The 21,553-nt window shown below is 34.4% G+C and overlaps 1 protein-coding gene across 3 annotated transcripts; it reads right to left on the minus strand.

The window, feature by feature from the left end:
* Positions 1-5,798: 5,798 nt before the first annotated feature.
* LOC5579060 (protein Asterix) lies at positions 5,799-21,321 on the minus strand. Of its 3 annotated transcripts, none has more exons than XM_021841744.1 (4): positions 21,198-21,298; positions 21,102-21,142; positions 20,862-20,988; positions 5,799-6,116 (listed from the first exon to the last, which is right to left on the minus strand). In XM_021841744.1, the coding sequence occupies exons 3-4, from the start codon at positions 20,980-20,982 to the stop codon at positions 5,908-5,910; spliced, it is 330 nt and encodes a 109-aa protein (XP_021697436.1). In that variant the 5' UTR covers positions 20,983-20,988; positions 21,102-21,142; positions 21,198-21,298; the 3' UTR covers positions 5,799-5,907. The 3 variants fall into 3 exon arrangements, with proteins under 3 accessions (XP_021697436.1, XP_021697435.1, XP_001657257.2); XM_021841743.1 differs by having other exon boundaries at positions 21,094-21,142; XM_001657207.2 differs by lacking the exon at positions 21,102-21,142 and having other exon boundaries at positions 21,198-21,321.
* Positions 21,322-21,553: the final 232 nt, after the last annotated feature.

The raw sequence follows: 21,553 nt of genomic DNA on the forward strand, positions 1-21,553 counted from the left end.
ATAAATACGACCTCATTTATTTCAATTTAAAGTATTTAGAATTCGAAGAATCTCAACTATACGATTTCCATTACCCACTTGCCCCACGGTACCTTATTCCATTTTTACTAATACAGTTAACTATCCCTTACTCGATATTCCGTAACTCGATATCGAGTTAGAGAACCATAGTAAAAGTCTCAGTTGCACTGGTTTTGTGTTCTGTAACTCGATACCTCCCTAAATCGATGTTTCCTTCAATATCGAGTAAGGGAGAGATGACTGTATTTCAATTCAACTTTGACTATCAATAACATAAACGCGTTCAGAAAAAGTTACAGTTTTTTTATGCCACTAAACGAAATAAATTGGTCTGGAAAGTATTTGAACACAACCGGACTTTCGCCATCATAACTTGTTTATTCATTTTGAAAAACTGGCTCTGAATTTGGTAAAGTTTAAACAACCATACTATATAACTGCATATCACAATACATACTGAAGTCGATAGCTGTTTTAACACTTTGAATTATTTACATTTAGAGTCTTCCACCTAGTATAGAACATACCAATGTACAATTTTATTTTGCTATGGAAATTGGTTACTCACCATACTCACAAAGAGTAACTTGCTCACTCACCGAGAGTAATGACGTCATACTCACTGCGAGTATTATTCTTTACGTGAGTAATACTCGCAGTGAGTTATGACGTCATACTCTCGCGTGAGTTAGAGTAAGGAATGAGTGACTCACAGCGTGAGTATTACTCGCAAACGAGTACGAGAGTGAGTATTTTTTTACTCGCGAGCACGAGTTTCCCAACACTGCGTATCACAGGAATGTAGCACATTTAAAACGAATCAGCGAAGATACAGAGCCTTACGGAGGAAGCACGACAGGTGAAGAAACATCAACTGGAAACTTGTCATCGTCTAATCGGGTGATAAACTCTAGAGCAGGCCTGCCCAACCTTTTTGAACCGCGGGCCAAATCACAAAAATAATTTCGTGTCGTGGGCCAAATTAAAAAAAAAAAACAATATTTGCATAAAGTCTGACAAAAGTAAATAAATTAAGTTCATAAAATCTGACAAAAATCAGTTGATGAAGTAAACTTCATTTGAAGAAATCGAAAAACAGAAAATTCCTGCTAGTCATTCTGCTGGATGCTGTGAGAGTTTATTTTATTAATAATCTCTTGCAGAATATTTTGAAGAATACAAACTCCAAAATTTTTTCAATTCTGTGCAAATAAAGCTCTGGATTTTATAGAAATTATTCTTCTAATTTTGTCAGAATCCGACCCGAAATGTGCTAAAATCCAGATCAAGCTTTTACGAAAATCTTGGACATAATTTTCAGGATTTTACAAGAGTCGTGCCTAGGGTTCCTTCAAAATCTCACTCAAAAATCATTTCGAAATGCAACCTTGAAATCGTTGAGAGTGCTAAAAAGCAGTGTTGTGAAAAACTCAATTTCTCATAACTCACGCTTGAGATTTTTCATGCGTGAGTTGTCATTCAAAAAAATCATGGATGAGTTGGCGCACCTTTTTGATTAAATGTCTCGTATTTCCACAGTTTACTCACACACGGCAATAATTTCTTGTTAGTCTTGTAAAATTATACTAATCCTTTCTAACGTAAGCAACATCATTCGGGTTTCACGAATTTTTTACGGGTTTTGCGACTGAATCATTTTTTACGGTTTGAGTTGATTGAAAAATAAAAAAAAAAGCGAAATCATCAAAATCTCAAGCGTGAGATTTGCAAAGCAGATCTCTATAAGGTTGCTTTCACGGGAGAGCATATTGATTGAGATTTGAGTGTGAGTCTATCAACTCTGCTAAAATGTATTTCCAGTAAATTCAGACTAGAAGTCTATGGAGTTCTGGTAGAAAATCTGTGCCGATGTAATCCGTGATAATCGTTTCCAGAATTCTAAAAAAAAACCCTGTTCAAGATTTTGTAAAAAGCCTGTCTTTTTATAATCCTGTCAAGGAATCTGCGTGAATAACGCCCAGGTATAGGTAAAATTTATTTCCAGGATTCTGTGAGAATATTAGCCTATGATTTAGTGAAATTGTGTATGGAAACATAGCCCTTTGTCCATAAGTTTTGCTTTGGCTGCATTTTTGAATGCCGAAAGAAGTCGTAGTAGAAACATGGTTGAAACACACATAATTTGAGATTATGAATTAAAATTAAGTAGCTTAGAAGATTTAACAATTCAAATAAATTATTAAGTTGATATTAAATTGAAAATTAAATAATTTTTAATTTCAGGTTGGTAGGATAGTCAATGGGCCAAATTTGAGAAGAATCTTCGAATCCTCCGCGGGCCGTACGTTGGGCAGCCCTGCTCTAGAGAACGCAGAGAGCACAGGGTTCCCAGCTATTTACAAGACTATGTTAAAACAGTAGAATCTAATAATAAGTAAAGGGGGAATGTGGCATCTGAGTTTTATGATTATATTTGTATCAGTGTAATCATAAGGGACGAGTTGGAAAACGGTATCGATAGAACAGAAGTGTTGAAGTACGCTGCCGGAGTAAACGTGCTTTTGAGTAACTCGGCCGACAAATAATAAAAAGTTAAAGTATATTTCATATCGTGTTATTAAGTGCACCATTCGAAGATCTCCGTTTTCACACTAGTTAGGCTGATACGTGCTACACTGCACAGTGGTCCAGGAATCAGTTTTACGCGGAAAGATGCATTTTGAGCTTTAGAATGAAACATTAGACAAAAATGGTCTTCTACAAAGTTGTTTGTATTAGTTAAGCCCTTTGTTTGGTGTAATTGAAAATTAGGGTGGACCACATTTTCATAGAAATTGTGTAACTAACTTTCTTATTTGTAGAAATTATATTATACATGCTTCAGCAAAGTTATAGAACATTCAATTTCAAGCAACTTTGCCAAAAAAAGTTTTTTTGTATCTCTTGAATTGACCGATTTAGAGCTTTTTTCCTGCAGTGACATAGGGTGGTCCGAACAAAACTGGTTTTCTGGCTCTAGAGTTTTCAATTCAAGTTTCTCATCAAAGTAGTCTATGAAACACTTTTAGAGCTTTAAAAAATGCGTAATTTGGTGGGTGAAGAAACTCGCTATCTCCTTTCGTTTAGGAGTTATTGTTGTTTTTCTCTCAAAAACATGCCTACTTTGATTGTAAATATCTCTGATTGGGGCAAATATAAAAAATATCTTCTGACGGCATTCAAAAGACAAAATAAAATTGTATATTATATCAAAAAATTACAGATGTGTTATTTTTGTACCTCTTATAAAATGCTCTGAAAACAAAGGATTTTAAGCAGAAAAACTTTAATAACTTTTGAACTAAAATAGATATCATCAATATTTTTGCATGAAAATTTGCGTTTTGTTAAGTTCTTAAAGTCGTTCATAGACCGCTTTGATGAGAAATCTGAACTAAGAAAGATAGGGCTCTAAAACTATTTTGAAGATTTTCATGGTATGTATTTCTTTATTATTTTACATTTTGAGCATGAAAATGAAATTTTAGACAAAAATGATCTTCTACAAAATTGTTTCTAAAAATGTAAGCTTTCATAATGTGTCTTTGAAACTAGGGTGGTCCACAATATCACACATATCATATAATCAACTTTTTTATTTGCAAAAATACTGGTATATGCTCTTAGGCAAAACGGTAGAACTTGAAATTTTGATCAACTTTGCCAAAAAAAGTTTTTCTGTAGCTCAAAATTTGACCAATCTAGAGCATTTTTTCCTAATCATCGCAGGGTGGTCCAACAAAAATAAGTTTTTCAACTCTAGTTTTTTTAATATCATTTTTTCGTCAAAGTCGTCTATGAACGACTTTTATAACTTAACAAAACGCAAATTTTCATGCAAAAAGATTGTTAATATCTATTTTAATTCAAAAGTTTTTAAAGTTTTTGTGATAAAAAATGTTTGACTTTCAAGACGTTGTATCAGAGTTACAAAAATAACACATCTATTATTTTTGATATAATATACAATTTTATTTTGTCTTTTGAACGCCGTCATAAGATTTTTTTTATGTTTGCCCCAATCAGTGAAATTTACAATCAAAGTAGGCATGTTTTTGGAAGAAAAACAATAATAACTCCTAAACGGAAGGAGATAGCGAGTTTCTTCACTCACCAAATTAAGCATTTTTTAAAGCTCTAAAAGTGTTTCATAGACTACTTTGATGAGAAACTCGAATTGAAAACTCTAGAGCCAGAAAACCAGTTTTGTTCGGACCACCCTATGTCACCGTAGGAAAAAAGCTCTAAATCGGTCAATTTAAGAGATACAAAAAAACTTTTTTTGGCAAAGTTGCTTGAAATTGAATGGTCTACAACTTTGCTGAAGCATATATAATATAATTTCTACAAATAAGAAAGTTAGTTTAATCATTTCTATGAAAATGTGGTCCACCCTAATTTTCAATAAAACCAAACAAAGGGCTCAACTAATCCAAACAACTTTGTAGAAGACCGTTTTTGTCTAATGTTTCATTCTAAAACTCAGAATGCATCTTTCCGCGTAAAACTGATTCCTGGACCATAGTGCACTGGATGGTTCGAAATCAAGTGTCGGATCGCAGACGAGGTGTCAACCTCGTTTGTGACGTTAGACGGGTTGAAGCAGGGAAACGCACTTTCGAATTTACTGTTCAACATTGCACTCGAGGGTGCTATTAGGGGGGATTTGACATTGTGACAGCATTGCTGTTCTGTCAAACACACTAGGCTACGGTGGTGCTATCTATTCTTTCTATAGCGGCCGTTTTGGTTATTTTAAAGATCCATTGGAATCGATCGCAGGTCAGTGGAAGAGGCCTTCGTTCCTCTGAAGAGGGAGACATCGAGGAGAGACCTGACCATTAATTCTACCAAAACGAAGTACATGGTTGCAGGTAGAGATATAGTCAGGTATGGTGGTCTAAGTGCTGAGGTAGTGTTTGATGGGGATGTGTTTGAAGATGTTGAAGAATTTGTTTACCTTCACCCTGTATAAAACATTGATTGTTCCGGTGGCTCTCTACGGGCTCAAAGCGTGGCCGTTGAAAGAGTCAGACCGGAAAGCACTGCGGACAATACTCGATGGAAAACTCAAAAATGGTGTGTGGCGCAGACGCATGAATCACGAGTTGTATCAAGTGTACAAAGATGCGAATATTATCAAGCGTCTAAATACGGTAGACTTCAGTGGGCTGGTCACTTAGTGCGAATGTCGGAAGAAAGAACTGCGAAAATAATATTCAGCAGTGAACCACGTAGAGGTCGGCGGCTTCGGGGAAGACCACGAATACGTTGGCTGTACGCAGTGGAAGAGAACCTGGCGACCCTAAACGTTCGGGGTAACTGAAGATGTTTCGCCCAAGACCATCAAGGTAGATATGGCGCATGCCCTTCAAGGCAATGAGTTATTCTTACTTCATAGGTGTTTTTCAAAAACAATCCTAATTTTGTATACTAAATTTTTACTTCAAGGCTCGTTTTTTTATTTTATTATTTTTTTTTTTTTTGATAAACCCCTATGGAGTAAGAATAACTTATTGCCCTTCAAGTGCGCTATAGAGAGTATCAATTGGACGTGCAATCACCGAGATATGGACAAAACTCTTTTGTATGTTTTTTGGGGGGTGAACCTTAACTTTTGCACGGGAGTGTACTTAGAGAAATGTGCTTTTCCCATCAAGCTACAAAAAACTGTGAATTTTTCTTCACTAAATAACCCAATTGTAAGTTACCTTACCCTCTCACGGTGGGCAGTCGGAAATTTTGATTGTCGATATCTCGGTAAAATCAATACAGAGTTTGGGTATTAAAACATATATTGAATCAAATAACATTCATGTGCATTTACGACAAGACGACTTCAGAGAAAACTTTGAGAATACATATAATTATCTATTGCAGTCGAAATCACACCGACTGCCAGGGTGGCGTCATCGGCGTCGGGTTCTGCAGGTAGGACATGACCACCGCACTCACGCTCAGCATGAACGACGACAGAACCTGCTTGGCATCGTCGCTGACCCGGGAATTGGCAAAACTAATGCAGGAACAGTACAGCGCCAACCAGGCGCACCACTTGAGCTTCATCATCAGACCGCACATGGAGAATATCATACCTGCCGAGAAAGGTAAAAATAGAAGTTGAAGGTATTAATATGTGTATATGGGTGTCTCAAAATTTCAGTTTGTCTAATAAATGGGGACTCACGCTATGTCCAGCAGATTATAAAAATTGAGTGTACCTCTGATTTTTTTCCACTTGAGTTCAGAATTATATTTTCATAAACGAAAGGTTTTAAAATAATCCATCGGTGGAATTTTGATTTTTTTTCACTTCTGAGCTTATTTTTCATATACTGCCGTTATACGCATAATTGTCCCATGTTCCAAAATATGCAATCGAGAAAAACGCGTTTAAAGATTTTAACACATTTAGGCCTCGTATTGACCAAATTTGTGATAAATTAAATTAAAATCTTTACAATAGTATAAAGAATAGCGCGTTCATTAGAATCAAGAGTTTGATTTATGGGAAAAAAGTAAATTTAGCTACGAAATTCAAAGTGGGACTGTTATGCCTAGAAATACGGGGTTTTTGGTGAATTTCTACGCATAACAGTCCCACTGATAGTAGTGACCAATTATGTGCTAAATATACTGCTGTATATGACCGTTCTTACGTATAGATTGTACCGAATGTAGAGGAACTATATCCTCAAAACTGTGTTGGGGCATTTAATGAAGGCTCAAGTGACATGTGCCAAACGGAGCCACATGTGGGGAAGTGGAGAAATACGATTTTGTAGTTTGGAATGGAAAGCAAAGCTTTCTGTATGAGTGATAATGAGAAAATATATTAGTTAGTGAAAGAAAGAGTGGATGAGTAAGTTAGAGAATTTCTAAGATGTAATTAATTCCTATTTCGACTCTTCTAGCAGCAGGCTTGACAGAAACTTATCTGTGAATTCAAGGTGCAAATATTTAACTCAACAATTATGCAGAGTAGATATTTAACTCAAAATTCACGACACAAATCTCCACAATCCAGTATGTGGCCAGGTCATCCAAAACATATTGAACTATTCTTTTTTCAACTTGATTTGCAAATTCATGAAGTTTGATATGTCGCAAGATAGGTCTCAGAGTATAATCTCCAGTATAATGACCACTTCCTCTGGGGAACAGGGTATCCAAAAGAACCTGGCATGTTATTAAGTAATCCAAAAACGTTTTGATCACCCTTCTTCAGTCTTGATTAGGAAATTTATGAAGTTATGTCGCCAGCTAGGTTTCAGTTTCGTTAATTTAGTGGCCATTTCCCCCGGTTATTCGGAACAATATGACATGTGATCACGTCGATCAAATACCAGCTTTACCTTTATTTGCAAATTCATGAAGATTGATATGTCACAAGCCAAGTTTCAGATTCGCCAATATACTGGTCACTTCGACTAGTGAACCGGTAATCAGAACAACCCAGCATGTGGCCAAGTCATCCAAAAACGGTTGACCTATTTTTATTTAGACTTGGTTTACTTAAGCCATGGACTCGAAATTGAAGTGGTTACTGATTCTTTAAGTGGGATCACCTCAGTACACCCCGTCATAAATCCGAAATTATGATAAATTTCTAATCGATGACCGCGGTTCAGAATAATTACAAGAATTTTGTGATCGACCCTGAAAATTCAACTGAAATTCGTTGAAAACGGATGAGAAATATTTTGATATTGCAAATTTAAATCAAAATTGACGTCAGGCTCGAAAACAGGAAGTGTTCCACATGGGATGTAATGTCAACGTAAGAAAATATTGAAAACGATTTTCCCAAACAACAGCCAATTAAAAATTGCGTACTGAAAATTTTGTTCGAGATCAGCCCTGCGAATTGTATAATGTGACAGTTATGCGTAGAAATACAGTAGTGGGACAGTTATGCGTGGAAATTCATCAATGGGACAACTTGACTTGGCTTGTTTTTCATTGAGTTTCCGAACAAAGTTAAATTTTGGTAAGTGTTTTCTAAAACTATACGTAAAAATAAAATGTTTGATGACAAAAAGTCAAAATGCACAAAAAGTAACATGGGACAATTATGCGTATAACGGCAGTATACAGCCTGAGAAAATAACGTTTTCCAACGCATAGCCCATACAAAATGTATGGAAAAAATTCATCGATAGAAATTTTAAGCTAAGGATGAAACTAGTTGTTTAGAGGTGGTCTCGTTAAAATTTGGAACTCCGATTTTCGTGACGATCGTTAAATATCAGCAAAATTTCGTAATATCTACTCTTTTCATATTTCTTCGCAGGGTCCAAACTGTCTAAAAAAATAACTATATTTTTCCCACAACAATTTTGCACGTCGATTATTGGAATCATCAGAAACTATAGTTCTTGTAGTACATTTTCGTTAAAAACTATCAAGTGTGTATCAAACTCAATTAAATTCTTTACCTATCTAAAAAATGGAAAATTTTGCAAGTAAAAGCTTTACCGACAACTGAATATGATGTCTGCTTTTAAAATTTGTTAAAGATTTACTAAAGGCGGAAAATTGTTTTTTTTTTCGTTTTTTTGCTGAATATCATACAAATGTGATCCAGTTTCACACATATGACCACATAAACCAAAGAAAATTTGACATGACAGGTTTTAGCTACTTACATGGCATTTAGAATAATGAGTCCTTTTTATTATTTATCATTGCACTCAACAGATCACGAAATGTTATTTTCACAGTGTTGTTATACCGTTAAGCTTACACCTCAGAATTAGTAAGAATTTTTGGGGAATAAATAGTGAAGAAATTTTCTTCAGTGAGCTCCATTTGAAATGATATTTCTTTTCAACTGCGTACTACGATCAAAGAAAAATGCTTTTCTTGACCATTTCTTGCAAGAAATTTCGCACGCATCGAGATAGGCGACTACTTTTCTTTTCAGGTGCATAGTCCCCATTATGGACAAAAAACAAAATAATGCAGATTCTTAGTAAAGCTTACGAGGTAAACGCATATTGATTGAAGTAATTATAATATAAAAATATGTAGGAAATTTCTCAGATTTTGTCGTTTGGAATGCCTCAACAAAATTTAACCAAAATTTTTTAAAGTGTTCTCCAGGAATCTCCAGTAATGTATTCAATAATGCTTCCGTGGAATTTCCTGTTATCTAACAGGGAAGTCTTCTAAGAACATCTCTGGAAGTTATTACAGGTGTTACTTGAATTTCCCAAAGGCAATGAATGCCAAGCTTTTCAATGAATTTCTCCAAAAATTCATAGATGATTCTCATTTTTTCAGGAGTTCCGTCAAGATATCCATTCAGGATTTCTTCAAGATATAAACCAGCAAAATTATTCCAGCAAACCCTTCAAAGATTTCCGCAGAGGTTCATATAGAAAGAGCATAATGATTTTTCCATGATTTTTTTTTAATTTCTAGGATTTCTCAATAATTTAATCATTATCCTCAACAATTCTTTGAGATTTCCTCCAAAATTTGAATAATTCCGGAGCTTCATTCAAAAAATTCCTTTCCGGACTTCCAGAAAATTCCCAAAGAATTGAGGACATTTTTTTAAAATTCTTAAAGATTCTTCTATAAATTATAAGACAAAAGAAGGAAGGTATTTCAGATTATTATACAGTAATCTCTGATAAGACTTTTGATAAACTGCTGCATATCAGAACTCGTAAAAGGATCACTGATGGAACTTTGGACCCTTCAGAAAGTATTGAATGATTATATCCCTTTCGGGACGGACCAAATTTGAGTGATTATTTCAAAATTTACCTTATAAACTCATCATCGCGTAGAACAAAACTTTCTTTATTTTGGCTATTCTATCAACCTATGAACTTTTTGGGGTCAAATTCAGAGCATCGATGCTTACTGACTTTAAAATGGCTTGCTCAATTTTCACCACCTAATTAAATTTCAATCTCGTCGCTCCCTTGCGACGCCTATGCACCTATTCGTTTCCATCATTTGCTTCTATAGACTCCCTTTACCTTTGAGTCGCATGACAATAGAGATAGAAAACTATAGAGGACGAATGTCGCTGCTGTTCCCTTTGTTCTCGCTCAGAAACATGTCGGGTATATAAGTGTCAAACTGCATACTTTTTCGCGTTGACATTTATAGCGCCGCCTATCTCCGCCAGCAAAAGATGTTCCTGCAGCGACGCCAGCGACATTCTTCCTCTATAGTTTATTACCTCTATTCGCATGACCGATATAGCCATAAAACAATAATAATTTATGCTTTAATAATATATGATTTTTTTAATAAATGGATCGAAAACAATGTACGAGATATAAAAATACTTCATATTCTCTCTAAGATTCAAAGCAGTAGGTGACGATGATATTTATCGCTATAATTCAAGAGCTAGTCTATGTCATGGAACAAAATGGGTACACATTAGGGTGCGGCTTATTTTTCAAAAGTTCTCAAAACCAAAAATTCGTGTGCTCTACTGAATTCAAATCACATTAAAAAAGAAATCTCAAAATCTGAGCCAAAAATATTAACATTTAGAGGTGGCGCAAGCGCGTTGAAGGTGAATTTTCAAGTTATAAAAAATGACCTGCAGTTAAGTAAACATAACTTTGTTATTTTTCAACCGATTTCAAAACTTTTAGCACCATTTTCTTAAAAATTAAATTTATAAAAATTTTGAAGAACATCGAATTTGTCTAAAATTAAAACTTGTCTTAATTAAAAATACTTTTATCCAAATTGTTCCTCATTTTGCTAAAAAAATCATTTTTTGTTTGACCATAACTTCATTAAAACTCAATCGATTCCAAATCTTTGTACATACTTTTGTAGCGAATTTATTTGTTTTTAAACTGTACATACAACATTTTTTTCTAAAAAATATTTTTGACTTAGGTATTCAACAAAAACTACCCAAAAACATGATTTTTCAATGAAAAAATCAAATTTCTTTGGATTATTTAAGTTTTTTTTTTTTGCCGAAAATAGCATTTTTTCTATAAAACTCAAATATGTGAAGCATCTTGCCTTAATTACGAGTTGAATAGTGCATATATTTTTTAACATGTGCAAACATATTTTTGTTTCAAAATTATTTTAAAATTGTTGCAAAGTCCTTCCCAAAGGTTTGACAGATGAGAAAAATCAGTTTCAGCTTAAAAGACAATATTTAACTGCCAAAGATTTGACAAAACTGGCATTTTTCGTTAAAAAATAATGTTTTTGTGCAGTTTTTGCTGAATAACTTGGTCAAGACATTTTTAAATGAAATGTGATATATGAAAGGTTTAAAAACAATTAAATTATCTTCAAAAGCATGTAAAAAGATTTGGAATCGGTTGAGTAATCATGAAGTTATGGTCAAACAAAGTTGAAATTTTTAGTAAAATGAGGAAAAATTTGGAATAAATTACTTTTAACTAAAACTTGTTTTGATTTTAGACAAATTTGGTGTTCAACAAAGTTTTTTTAAATTTAATTTTGAAGGTATTGATGCTAAAAGTTTTGAAATCGGTTGAAAAATAACAAAGTTATGTGTACTTAACTCAAGGTCATTTTTTATAACCTGAAAATTCAACTTCAAGACGCTTGCGCCACCTCTAAATGTTAATATTTTTGGCTCAGATTTTGAGGTTTCTCTTTTGATGTGATTTGAATTCAGTAGAGCAAACGAATTTTTGGTTTTGAGAGCTTTTGAAAAATAAGCCGCACCCTAGTACACATACATGTGTGAAAACTAATTGTCTCAACCAAACCATCTTGGTTTTGCTGTTTGTTAATATCCTCAAAAATTATGTAATATTTTTTTCTCAAAAATAATTAATGGAATAAAAATCGAAATTGAAAATAATACTAAACCTTCTAATTGTTTAGTGGAATACTTATAAATAAATGACATCCGAATTTAGTACCGTACCATTTAATTCCAGTTCTAGAATTTGTATCTTTTGACAGATACACGTAATTTGACCTCCACTATAAGGCCGTTATCAGATTCATGTACTAGACTCGAAAAGTAAGTTTTTTTTAGAGTCCCTTAGACCCTTCCCCGACAGCTTGGATGTTGATTATCAAGAATGACGCATTTTTAAGAGCAAATACCGTGCAAAAAAGTAACACCATTCATGCAAAAATAAATAAGGTTTTGGCGGAAAAAAAATGTATGGAAACTTTTTTTGCACGGCCGTGTAAAAAAAATCCGTGCAAAAACAGAATCGGGTGTAATTGCCATCAAATTTCTTCTTCTTTCTGACGTTACAGAAGCCTGCTTCTCAACTTCTCATGAGCACTTCCACAGCTGAGAGAGAGAGAGAGAGAGAGAGAGAGAGAGCGCTCACTGACAACTGGCTTGTTTTCTTGGCTTCTTTGATTTCTTCTTCTCATGTTTGGGTTGTGCACAATGGTTTGGAGAGCACAAACTGGGTCAAAACCATTTTCACATCCCATTTGATATCAAAAAGATCATAAAATTTAAAATTTTCAATAGCAATTGGAGTCCAATCGACAATATTTAAATATTCAACTATTTTATATGCGATAACAAAGGAAAACAACCTAAATTTTCAATTACATCCAGTTTTAGTTTGGTTAAATTTTGACGTTTTTTCACGTTCTGCTCCTCTCTCTCAGTTCCACAGTTATCAACTGACAGCTCTCTTTGTCAATGGACCAATTGTGCATGTGTATATCGTGTGACAGGTACGATCATACTCTACGCTCAGGGAAGTCGAGAAAACTTCCTTTACGAAAAGATCTAAAAAAAATCGAAAAGATCCGGCTAAACTCTAACCTACGACCCTCAGCATAGTTTTGCTGAGTTTACTGTTATGGCTATCTAGCCCCCAATATCAAATTTACTTTATTTTATTTTTGCATCGAGTATTTTTCTTAACCTTCCAGTCGTCGCGCGGTTTGCCACCATCAGAACCACCACGCTGCTGTTGTGATCGAAAAGCGAGGTTTTTTCTACAGTGTTGTACAAAATACAACAGCGCGACGACTGGAGTGTTAAAATTGAATTTATGTCATTATAATATTAGTTTTATGTACTTTGTAGCACTGAAAAAACTAAGGCGGATAGCTAACATATAACAGGGACTTCAAAAACCCTTTTAAATATGCATTGTCAAAATCAGGTCATTAACCATATTAAAGCATGAATTTGAAACAATCAAATTTTGTTTTCGAATGTATTCAATTATTTAGAAATTATCAGATTTGAAAATAAAGAAACTTACAATGCTTTTAATTAAACAATCTTTAAGACAGCAGCGATCAGCAGGCTTTTTGGTTTACCATGAGTTTTTAAAGTTTGTGACCGTTCGATTACAAAGGAAAATGTAAAGCTCTGAGGAACGATTCAAATATGACGTCCATTGTTTTTCGGCATTTCTAGACCCCCCTCCCCCATCTGTCACGCTTTTTCCAATACCTAATACATGCACTGTCACACTTTCATTACCCCTCCCCCCCTCCTCTAAATGATGAACGTAATTTTTAATGACCCCTGATCATACTCGTAAGTTTTGTTTTCCCTTTCGTTTCGGTTGCATGGGCACTTTTAGCTGTCAATCCTACCATGGAAAGTTTCCTGGAAAGCACTATATACAATTAAGACCTTTGAAGGGAGCATCACACGAATCAACGGACTAGCATGCAACGCCAAATGGCACAGTCGTTATACGTTCCTGACAAAAAAAACTGAGCTGAAGCGGGAATTGAGCTCACACTTCTTTGATCGATGCAGCTAGTTACTTTGCAACACTATACGCACGGCAATGAAGTCCAGATTTCAATTTTTAATATATCACTCTCAAAATTCAAGATATGGATAATATATTTTTTAAGGTAAATTTTTTTTTTACTTTATTTGTGTGAATTTTAACTCATCAGGATTTTAAGGTAAAAGAAACGAAACGATATTTTTATATGAGCGTATAATCTAGACTCTAGAACTTCATAAATTGATTATTAGTTTAGTCGAGTATTTCATAGTACTGCAAAAGTTTAAAGCAGTGTTTCCCAAACTTTTTTGAGTTTCGCCCCCTTGAGGCCAACAAATTTCAGAATCGCCCCCTTAAATGAATATATGTTTAAAACACCATTCTGAGTTGAGTTTTTGAAACTGGTCAATCCATCAGGTTTACTAATGTAGTAATTTGGCTGTGAATCGCAAATTAGTCCGATGCATGTTTGTTAAAATTGAGTTGATTTAATTTTGCAACGTACTGCCCATTGATCTTTAAGCTGCACTCACAATACCACAATATATGTTCAGTAAGATAAGGTATATCACTAAATCAAATCCCGTAACGAAACGTATCCGCATAAAAAACTACAAATGAACTTTAACACTTCACTTTTTGCAAAAAAAATAAAATACTAAAATCACTAAGGTGAGCAAATACCTTTAAACTCTAATATGTGTTGCTTATCTTGACAGATAGGCCTATTTCGTCTGCGACTTACAGACTTCTTCAGTGTCGAGTGCTCGACTTGAAGAGAACATCGCATGGATCTATTATTTATACTAGAAAAAGTGTGTGGGTATGTTAGAACTAGATTCTACCTGTAATCGTATACAGGAGGTCATTTTTTAATTGTGTACCTAATCAAATGAAAGGATTGTCAAAATTACAAATTCCTGCTTGTTTGGCAGGTGGTCATTCAATGTGTTTATGTATTGTGTGTGTGTGAAGGTTAGGTATAAGTTTAAACAGCCAAGAGTACCCATTTCCTTGATCTTTGTTTAGTAATTTATTGTGGTTTTGTTTGAAAATTTCTATGCTTTCCACTACGTCAAGCTTCCAAGGATTTGAAATATGTCGTAAGAGTTTGATATTTTTTGTGTTAAGGAAATGTTGTTCATTGTAAATATGTTCTGCAACTTTTGATTTGAAATGGTGTACATGTCCTTTTTCTGTGTCTTTGTGTGCTTTAGTAACTTCTGCTACGTGTTCTTTAAAACGTGTATTGAGAGTCCGTTTTGTTTGTCCTATGTAAATTTTATTGCAGTGGTCGCATGTAATTTGGTAAACGCCTGATTTATATAAACTGTCAATTGGGTCTTTCGTTGAACCTAGGAGAGTTTGGAGTTGGTTGTTTCTACTGGTAAAAACTAACTCGAAACCAAACTTTCGTAGGATTGGGCGTAGCTTTTTTGTTTCATCGTTGTAATTGACGGCTATATGTTTGAGTGTTGGTTGTTCTTGTGTCAGAGTAGTAAGTGAACGTTTGTATTGTTCTCGTGTTCTTTTGTCGATGAGTTGTTGTATTGTTTATCTTGTGTAACCGTTTAATTGTCCTGTTTCAAAAATGTAGTTAAGTTTCTTTCTTCTACCAGTTTCACTGAGGGGGATTGTTAGCATTCGATGTATCATGTGATTGAAGGAAGACATTTTGTGTTGGTGTGAGTGATTTGATGTGTTTGGAATAATACGTTGAGTGTTAGTTGGTTTTCTATAGATTTCAAATGTAAGTGATGAGTGTTCCTTTACAATAAGTAAGTCCAAGAAAGGCAATTTGTTATCCTGTTCAACTTCGTAAGTAAATTCAATGTTTTTGTGAGCCTTATTAATTGTTTCTAAAGTTTGGGGTAAGATGTGTTTTTTAACTATGCTGAAAACATCATCAACGTAACGCCACCAGATTTCAGGGAGCTGGTTTTTATCTTCTAATCGTTTCTCTAAATTTGCCATAAAAATCTCACTTAAAAATGGAGAAAGAGGGTTTCCCATTGGGGCTCCATTTAACTGTTTATATGTTTCATCTCTAAAGAAAAAATAGTTTCCTTCCATGCAAAGTTTAGTTAATTTAATGTATGTACGTACTTGTTTTATCCAATCTGTGCCTTCATATTGACTAAGTAGCCAATCTTCTAATAGGCTTATGGCCTCTTTAACAGGAATGCTAGGGAATAAAGATTTGACAAAGAAACCAAAACTTCATCATCGGCTATTTTTAAATTTTCAATTACTTCTGTAAAATGTTTGGAATTTTTAACTGTTTTACTATGAAACTGTTTTGGAAAATTTTGGAATTTCTGGACTAAATACTTTGCAATCTTGTGGGTGGGTGATCCAATAGCTGAAACAATCTCACGCATTTTATTACCAGGTTTATGAACTTTAGGAAGTCCTTTAATTCTTGGTAATGAAGGGTTAGATTCTTTCAGAGAGTTTACAACATTACCCAAAACCGGTTTTGCTTCTTTTAACGCTTTGTCAACACGTCTTATCATTCCTGGAAGAGGATCTGTTCTTTGAATACGGTAAGGTCCATGTTTAATTTTGTTCTACATTATTTCCTCGTATTTAGATTTATCAAAAATTACAGTAGAATTACCTTTATCTGCTCTTAAATAGAAAACCGGTTTTGTGTTGAGTTGTTTGATTATGTTGTGTTCTTTGTTTTGGGGTGTAGTGTTCGTGTTTCGGATGATGTTGGCGGTGTGTGTTCTGATTTCCTGTATTTGTGAAGTCTGTAAATTATTATTGTTGATTGCTGTTTCAATGTCTATGACTGTTTGTGTCGTGTCAGGTTTTTTATGGTATAGCGTAGGTCAGTCCTTTGTTGAGTAGGGTCAATTGTTCATCTGTGAATTGTTCAGATGAACGATTAACCACTATTCCATCTATGTTATGTATGTTAGGTCTTTGAGAAGGACGTGAAAACTTAGGATTTTGATACTTTAATTTATTAAATTTTTCTGATAAAGATTTACGTTTTCTTTCTGATTCACAAAATTCTGCTATTTTTACTTTAGTTAGGAAAATTTGAAAATTATCTTGGAATTCTTTTGCTAATTTTAGATGTAGAGAATAACATTCCAAAGGTTTCACGTTAATTCTACCGTAGAGTGCCTTTATTGATCGTCTCAATAATTGCATCTCTATGTCTTTAATTATGTCCGGGTTCTTAGCTGTTTTGACAATTACCTTATGACTTACGGGTGTAAGCCTGTGTTTTTTACATTGCTTTAGAAAAGCAATGTCCTTGTATAATCCAGCGATGCGTTTCTTCAACTCGATGAACTTGTTGCACTCCCGGGGCTTGGTTGCCATTTTCACTACACTTTTTTATATTAAACTTTGGGAGGGATTATTAGAGTATGTTTAAAACTACAAATGAACTTTAACACTTCACTTTTGCAAAAAAATAAGGAAAGGAACTTAACTACATTTTTGAAACGGGACAATTAAACGGTTACACAAGACAAACAATACAACAACTCATCGACAAAAGAACACGAGAACAATACAAACGTTCACTTACTACTCTGACACAAGAACAACCAACACTCAAACATATAGCCGTCAATTACAACGATGAAACAAAAAAGCTACGCCCAATCCTACGAAAGTTTGGTTTCGAGTTAGTTTTTACCAGTAGAAACAACCAACTCCAAACTCTCCTAGGTTCAACGAAAGACCCAATTGACAGTTTATATAAATCAGGCGTTTACCAAATTACATGCGACCACTGCAATAAAATTTACATAGGACAAACAAAACGGACTCTCAATACACGTTTTAAAGAACACGTAGCAGAAGTTACTAAAGCACACAAAGACACAGAAAAAGGACATGTACACCATTTCAAATCAAAAGTTGCAGAACATATTTACAATGAACAACATTTCCTTAACACAAAAAATATCAAACTCTTACGACATATTTCAAATCCTTGGAAGCTTGACGTAGCGGAAAGCATAGAAATTTTCAAACAAAACCACAATAAATTACTAAACAAAGATCAAGGAAATGGGTACTCTTGGCTGTTTAGACTTATACCTAACCTTCACACACACACAATACATAAACACATTGATTGACCACCTGCCAAACAAGCAGGAATTTGTAATTTTGACAATCCTTTCATTTGATTAGGTACACAATTAAAAAATGACCTCCTGTATACGATTACAGGTAGAATCTAGTTCTAACATACCCACACACTTTTTCTAGTATAAATAATAGATCCATGCGATGTTCTCTTCAAGTCGAGCACTCGACACTGAAGAAGTCTGTAAGTCGCAGACGAAATAGGCCTATCTGTCAAGATAAGCAACACATATTAGAGTTTAAAGGTATTTGCTCACCTTAGTGATTTTAGTATTTTATTTTTTTTTTGCAAAAAGTGAAGTGTTAAAGTTCATTTGTAGTTTTAAACATACTCTAATAATCCCTCCCAAAGTTTAATATAAAAAAGTGTAGCGTATCCGCATATCAATCACATTACAGATTTATTCAACATGTTCAAAATAAATAAGGAACTAAAAAAATGAAAGAAAAAACTAATTCAACGAGATTTTATTTTAAATTCTATGGAAGAAAGTCATGAAAATATAGCGATTTTATTCGCATCATTTTTTATCGTCATTTTACCGGACTTGGTGACTTAAAAACTTTAAATAACTTATTGGGAGTCAAAAACATAATGAATTGTTTTTCTCATTTTCATAATTTTCGACTTTTTGTAGGAATTGATTGGTGTGTAACATAAAAGAAAATCAATACTTCTATCAGCCTTATTTGAAGTTTTCCGTTTTTGGCAATTCGTGATTATATCCATAGCCCCCGATTTTTGTCAGTCAATTTTGACACAATTTTTAAAATAGTTGGTATCATCGTAACTGATAAGACCATGTGTAACCCTAATTCCAAAATGAATATAGTTCAATTTTTTTTGGGTAAAAAACAGATTCCGCAAAAGAAAATTAAGCTGCCTTATCTTAAGAATTCCTCTAAAAATTACTAAATATTTGTACTGATTTTGAAATAACAGCTTCAACAAATGTCTCACTTCAAAAATACTACCAATGATTCAAATTTTCGTTATCTTTTGATAAAATCTCAGTGTCTGATTCAAGTTTTGAAAATACAAACTTTTTGTTTTTGACATTCATAAAGTTTTTTCTATCAGAATTCAAAAATGAGTATGTTTAAAAGTACAAACAAATAGAGGTAAGATAGTTAAGTCTCCTATAATTTGCATGATTTTTCAATCTCATCACTAGTGCTTTTGCCCCCTTTTTATGCGTTTTTGCCCCCCCAAAATCAGTTTTACAAATTTTCGCCCCCCTGGACCTGAAAATCGCCCCCAAGGGGGCGAATTCGCCCACTTTGGGAATTGCTGGTTTAAAGTTTCCCAGTTTGAAACGCATTTCGTAGATCAACATAACAGCATGGGCTGCATACATCAATAGTACGCCATTTAAAAGATTTTGCAGTTCAGAAGCAAATAGTAAGTAAATGTTTTCAGCTCCAGTTGTCCAACTTCATAAATATTATAGCAGATATTGAACCAGCATGCATTGTAGAACACAAAAATGGATTATCGATTCAACATGGTATTGACAGATTATCAAAGCAAGGGGACATTCAAATATTACGTCCATTGTTTTTAAGTATATCTAAAGTCTTCCTATGCTCACTATCACGCTTTTTCCCGAGCCCCTAGTACATGCACTGTCACACTTTCGTACACTCCCACTCCCCTAAAAGATTGACGTAATTTTTGAACGTTCTCCGAAAATTTAACTGCTTCTTATGATGGTAAGCTCCATCGAAGTTAATACGCGATTAGCATATAAACTTCGATGGAGCTTCCACCATTAAACTTTGCTATAGGCGATTTAAGACAATTAATGTGATTCCCAATCTATTTCAAATATGAACTTATTTAAAAAAAGGTTTTAAACCAAAGCTATGGTTTTCTGTTACATAGTTTTTGTACGGTACATAATTTTTATGATTCGTATGTAATCACTCATTCATGTTCCAATACAATATTATGCACCATTGTGGACATTAGAACCAGATTCAACCACTTAACTTGATCAAAATAATGAAAATGAAAATTGGTAGTCCACAACGAACATCGACCGGGTAAGTGCCGGCACCAGTACAATTGTGCTGGTCCCAATTTGTCCCTCCAGAAATTTTTGCTGTGATTCATGATTCATGAATCAATTCTCATTTGGTCTTCACCATTTCAAAGAATGACTTTTTCACTCTCGATTCGTATCTGTGCATACCTAGAGAAAACGAATAGTTTAAAAGTTGCGACAGATAAAACTTTTTCAATTCTTACGGTGTTTGTTTACATTTTGTTTACCCTGGGCTGGTGTTTTCTAAACACGATGTAAACAAAAGTTTTTGCGCTTAATTACAAGTATCAATGATAATTCAATAATCGCAATCAAAAAAGTTTGGTAAAACAATGATATATTGGCTTAAAAAATCATTCAATGTCATGGGTGCCGAACAGCACAATTATTGTGCTGGTTCGTCCCGAAAGGGATATAGATAAATTTCTGGAACAATAATTAGGAAACATACCAAACGATACCTTCAGCTCCAGGTAATGGCTTCACGATTTACTTGAAAAAATCGGCGTCAGATCTCCTAGTAGAATTATCAGGAATAACTCTTGTAGGAATATTTAGGATAAACGGAGAAATCGATGAAATAATTTCTGGAGGAAATCCTAAGAGAATCTGAGAATTTTTAATATTCCATTAAGTATTCCTTAAGGAAAGTTTTCGAAAATTCACATGTTGCCAAACCACTATAGCCATAAGTGATACACTTTTCTTAGTTTGTTCCTGAGAGATCCGCAAAAAGTATAACGGCAATGGCTATCACAGAATTTTGTTGGACTAGATTTTGTTTATAACGGTCTAAAAATTTAGCTTTTTTAAATCTGAGCTCAACGGGACAACCTCTAAACGTCATTTCTCAGAGTTTCCCCCATACAAAAAGTTGAGTGTATCATCTTTAGTTACTATTTGAATGCTTTCTTATAAAACTGGAAGTTTGGGACACCCTAATAATACTGAAGCCCTTCCTTACCGAGGATATTCATGTAGTCCGGCATGAGATCGTCTCCGACGCCGGCCCCCTGGCTGGCACTGTCCACCGGTTTGTACCGGTTGATTTTATCCGATCGACGTGGATCCACGGTGGCGGTCATTTTGTGCTGCAGGAACGAAAAATTTGATGAGTTTTTTGGGATGGCCTGTTGTGGATTAGGTTGGCAACAGAGGGTTAACGTGGGCCATATCTGACGATCTTCAATAAAAACCTGCTAACTCTAATTATTCGTCCGGGGACAGGTTTCCCTTTTCACTCAGCTGAAAGCTAATACCCTTGAACAAATGGTAATGTCTAATATATGGTAAAAATTACCTTATTTTCACTTAATTTGCAAAATTATTTCTATAGAACTGAAAATAGCTCCTCGATTTATTATTAGTGCGCGTACTGACAGATATCATGTGAGTTGTTCTGTCAAATTTGGGGGTTCGGTTCTCTGTGTTCGAAAACGGAAAACATCGCAATTTTTCCGAAGAATACACTTTAAACTCGGCATTACCCTTTAATGTGGAAAAAATACCCTTTATTTGCTGATATATGGGAACGTCGAAATGATGGGTACTTTATTTTTTCAGTTACTGAGTATTTCATACCCTATTGGACCCTATAATAGGCATTCGGACAACAGTTTTCCAAATGCATATTTCGCTGGAAAAATCGAATGATTT

This window comes from Aedes aegypti, chromosome 2 (assembly GCF_002204515.2).
Source record: "Aedes aegypti strain LVP_AGWG chromosome 2, AaegL5.0 Primary Assembly, whole genome shotgun sequence".
Taxonomy (NCBI): Eukaryota; Metazoa; Arthropoda; class Insecta; order Diptera; family Culicidae; genus Aedes; species Aedes aegypti.